At 42.6% G+C, this 4,055-nt stretch overlaps 1 protein-coding gene across 1 annotated transcript; it reads right to left on the bottom strand.

The window, feature by feature from the left end:
* Positions 1-1,101: 1,101 nt before the first annotated feature.
* Positions 1,102-3,457, bottom strand: LOC116263816 (protein RICE SALT SENSITIVE 3). Its single transcript, XM_031643605.2, has 7 exons — positions 3,168-3,457; positions 2,941-2,991; positions 2,705-2,833; positions 2,450-2,555; positions 2,297-2,338; positions 2,156-2,212; positions 1,102-2,077 (listed from the first exon to the last, which is right to left on the bottom strand). Exons 1-7 carry the CDS (start codon positions 3,287-3,289, stop codon positions 1,274-1,276), a joined length of 1,311 nt encoding a protein of 436 aa, XP_031499465.1. The 5' UTR covers positions 3,290-3,457; the 3' UTR covers positions 1,102-1,273.
* Between the last annotated feature and the right edge of the window lie 598 nt (positions 3,458-4,055).

The raw sequence follows: 4,055 nt of genomic DNA, 5'->3' as shown, positions 1-4,055 counted from the left end.
ACTGCAAACTGAATTTGAAATAAGGATAGTTACTTGATACGGTTATACCCAGGCCCCCAAAAAGGAGATTAAAAGTGACAGAAAAAATGACCCCAGCAGAAAGTCAGCCTTTAACAAGAAAGGGCTTCAGGTCTTTGCTCATGTGAGTTCATGTCCAGGCTTCCCCTGTTACTTTATGAAAAAGGAGACAATAAACATAAAGAGACCCTTCATTGTTATTGTTTCAGCATAACAGCACATCCTCCCTGGGTACATGGACAGTTCAATTATATGCACAGCCTTGGGTTTGTACTTGGGTAGAGGGTAGAGAGAGAGAGAGAGAGAGAGAGAGAGAGAGAGATTTTCAAGGAGAGGAACGTTGGTATGTGAGTAGCTTTGAATTATTGCAGACTAATGGTTGTATATGGGCCTAGGAATGCAAGTATTGCAATAATGGCTGAAAAGATGGCTGCTTATGATGTGTTTGAATCATGGGCAGCATATCTTCAGAGTATGACAGGAGGCATCTGTTCAACACTTGTACCACCCAATCTTAACTCTTAAGATTGACCAGCCAACAGCTAGCAGTACATGTGCCTATGTAGGGCTGATAGGGTACTAAACCCCTGGATTTTCGCCCTGATTTCAGTTTCCGTTGTGCAGTAATGATCAAATGGTAGCCCACAACAGCTTCAAAGTGAAGTATGCTTCTTGGGCAAGGATGTTGGTGCTCACCAAATTGTCATATTTTTCACAATCACTTGCTTTTTACTTGACATAGAAAGAGACAGAAGGTCTATTGCAGTTGGGAATAGATTCACGGCCTTTTCCTTTCCTTTGCCACAGATTCCCCATCTTAACCGTCCTATTCATCAATCTTTCTCTTAGATCCGGAAGTTTCAATGTGGGTCAGTCCTTGCTGGATGTACACTTTGGATACCATAATTTGCGCTATGTGCTCTCCAGCATGATTGTCCTTTAAACTGACCCACCTTGTGGCAAAAATCCTAGAGACTCGGTTTCGAATCAAGACATCTTCTAAAGCAAAGCTACGAACATGTAGTGAAAAATATGAAAGAAAGAAACATGGAGTCATGCTGAAGCCTGAAGAGTAGCCAGGGATTGCAGAGTAAGATGATGCTATTTCGTGTAATGAGCAATCTAAGGACCTACTAATGGGGAACAAAAGAGTAATGAAGCAGAATTGCTCTGAACCCTTTTATATGTACAAGACATCCGCTCCATTACAAGCCACAAGAGTACAGAAACACAGTGGAAAAACCTAGGCATCTAATCACTCTAGAAACGTCTCCATCACATCAGAGTAAACTCCAGCTTCTGGACCTCTGTAATCAATTGGATGATGATGATTATTATTGTTCTCGAAAGATGGAGAAGCCACTCTTGCAGGCAAGGTCAAGCTCCTCTTGAACTTGTTCTCCACCTTCTTGAACCTGTCATTACTGTTACCGTGGCCCTCCAAGCTCAAGTAGTCACCGGAGCTTCCATTTTCAGGGCCATTCCCGTTTGATCCTTCGGAGATGGCTTTGGAATCATCCATGGCGTTCTCAACGCTCCTATTGGAATTTGAATTTGAATCCAAGGACTTGCCAACTGCAAACTGTTGCAGCGGTTTAGGCCTCCTTTGAGAAGAGACTCCCAGTTCACAGAAATCACCAACACCATCCGCTCCGAATAGAAGTTTACTCTCTTCTGCTCGACCAGTGAGTGCACTGAAGAAAGATAGACCGTTGGGCCATTTGATATCAGCTTCATGGTCGCCGATCACGTCGTCGATCTGAGATCCAGGGGCGTGAGGGAAGAGGAAGAGATGGGGTTCATCAGTTGCGGCCATACCGGTCCTTAGAGAGCTGGTGAGACTAGCACTTGCAGGCAGAGCAGCAGAATGGAGGGGCCTCTGGCTCCAATTGAAGATTGGGGAGGGACGGCCAACAATGGTGGGTTTGGCCAGGTTGGTTGAAGAAGATGAACCATTTCTGGTAGAAGAGAAGAGCTGGGAGAGGTAAAAACCTGATTGGTATCCAAGAGACTCAAAAGTATGCCTCATTCTCAAGACAAAGTGCAGATCTTCAGGTATCTGAATATTCAATCGGGTTCAGCAAGAAGCATCTCATAGTGAAGGCGCAATGAAAATTATTGAACGGAAAGAACTTACGATCTTGCATGACCCAAGTTGCAAAAGACCATGTCCAGCTTGAATCACAGCAATGGTCTATTAAAAGTCACAAAAGAATATGAGTAGAAGCAAATAGATGAAAATGCAAGTGCAGAAAGTTAGGGAGGGTTGAGCTGATACCTGAATGCCAGAAGCAAACTGGTCTGTCCATTCAGAAGGAAGCTGGAAAAACAAAAGGTAAAACAGTAGAAGGGAAAATATAACTTGTTTTTTCACGCAAAAGGAAAAACTACAGGAATTTGTGTTTTTTGCTTTCTTGTTTCAAATTCTTACAGCATCGAACGAGCTCTGCCAGTAGTTGGAGATGTTGGGTTCACACTCAGAAGGTTCCTTGAAAACCCATTTGTGGCATTTATCCGAAGCAACTTTACCCATCAATCTGTTCATGACAAAACCATCAATCATTCACTCTAGAAAAAGGTAAAAAAAAAGGAGAAATCATAGTGATAAGAACTTACAAAAGTTATTGTAATTTTTAGTAATTTATTTACTTCAGTTATTTTTTGCAAACACCTACCCAGTACCCACCCTTCTCCATAATTATACAACTGAATGGACATCTTGCTGAAGGCTTTTCTAACAGGATCTTCACCATCAAGATCTTCCAGACATTCTGCGGCCCTTGGCCTACAAAACCCATCTTCCCACATGAGCATCCTGCAACAAATAGGAATGTTTTCCTTCTTGTTAGCCACCTAAAATAAGAATAATTTGGAGTTCACTTTTCAGAAAAAGAAGGGCGATACATCTTCAAGAAAACTTACAAGCTACCATTGTCATCTCCAACTTTACATCCATTGCCTCCTCTAGACCTCCTGCATATGCAAACGGAAAATAAGAGGGGAAAAATAAAAGAACTAGAACCACTGTAAGAAGCGTATGTTTGGCCAAACACTCTCTCTCCATCTCCTTTCATCTTATGTATCTATCCTTCTATTTATGTGTGCCGGTGTCTGCACATCTGCGAGTACGAGAGAGAGAGAGCGCTTACGGGCGAGGTCTAATAGTCCAGAAGACCGAGTAAGTCCACTCAGAATTCATGCAGACATTTCTGAGAGCTTCATGGAGTGCCATCATCCCAACTGCCTCTTTGCTCCTATCTGAGCCCACCATCTTCTCTTTTCCTTCTTTTTCGTCGACAAAGAAAGACACGGTTATTCCACTCTGCAACTAAACTCTCCCGAGACAACTTGGTTTTCCAATCCCTGTCCAAAGTAAAACTTGCACAAGAGAGAGAGAGAGAGAGAGAGAGAGAGAGTTGCTGGACGGAACCTATTATTAAAGAGTAGTGGGGAGGGCAGAGAAGGAACCGCGCTTTATATCCCTGCCTAAAGTTGGAGCCCCAGTTGGTAAAGCCAAGGGAAGTTTAGACCTTAGACTTTTGGCAAATTACAGTCACATGCCAAACTCTGGCACGAAATCATAAAATTAAAACAGAAATGCAACCGGGTTGGGATATGTCCCACAAAGCCAGCGTCCTGCTGTTACAAACTGGTCATCTTCAAAGCAAAATGAGATGTGATCACTAAAAACATTGTCTGACTGATCATTTGAATTTAAGAACAAGGAACAGATGTAGGCCAACACCCTCCTCTGCGTTTTAATGGCAGCATGAATTTTTGTTTTATTTCTCATTGATCGTCTGTTCATTCCCAAATCCCTTTGAGCACTATATATTGCATAGCCTCCATCTTTTTGGCCTTGGCAGTTGCTTTTCCTAAATTGGCACCCTTCTGCATCTTGGTGATATGACACCACAGAGAAGGAGAGAAAAAAAAACAACAAAAAGGAGGACGGGAAACACAAAAGTAACAACATTGCTGGTGTATAATTGGAGAGCGGAAACTTACCAAGGTTCTTTGTTGGGACGAACGAAAAA

The sequence above is a fragment of the Nymphaea colorata genome, chromosome 11, assembly GCF_008831285.2.
Source record: "Nymphaea colorata isolate Beijing-Zhang1983 chromosome 11, ASM883128v2, whole genome shotgun sequence".
Lineage (NCBI taxonomy): Eukaryota > Viridiplantae > Streptophyta > Magnoliopsida > Nymphaeales > Nymphaeaceae > Nymphaea > Nymphaea colorata.
Note: the sequence above shows the minus strand (reverse complement) of the source record. Positions and strands in the feature narration are given on the sequence as shown.

Bases quoted from the DNA above. Each gene is read 5' to 3' on its own strand.
- LOC116263816 (XM_031643605.2), bottom strand. From the start codon at position 3,289: ATGGTGGGCTCAGATAGGAGCAAAGAGGCAGTTGGGATGATGGCACTC. The intron at 2,992-3,167 runs GTAAGCGCTCTC...TTGCATATGCAG, and splicing joins TGGACTATTAGACCTCGCCC to GAGGTCTAGAGGAGGCAATG. The intron at 2,213-2,296 runs GTATCAGCTCAA...GACTTTTAATAG, and splicing joins AGTTTGCTTCTGGCATTCAG to ACCATTGCTGTGATTCAAGC.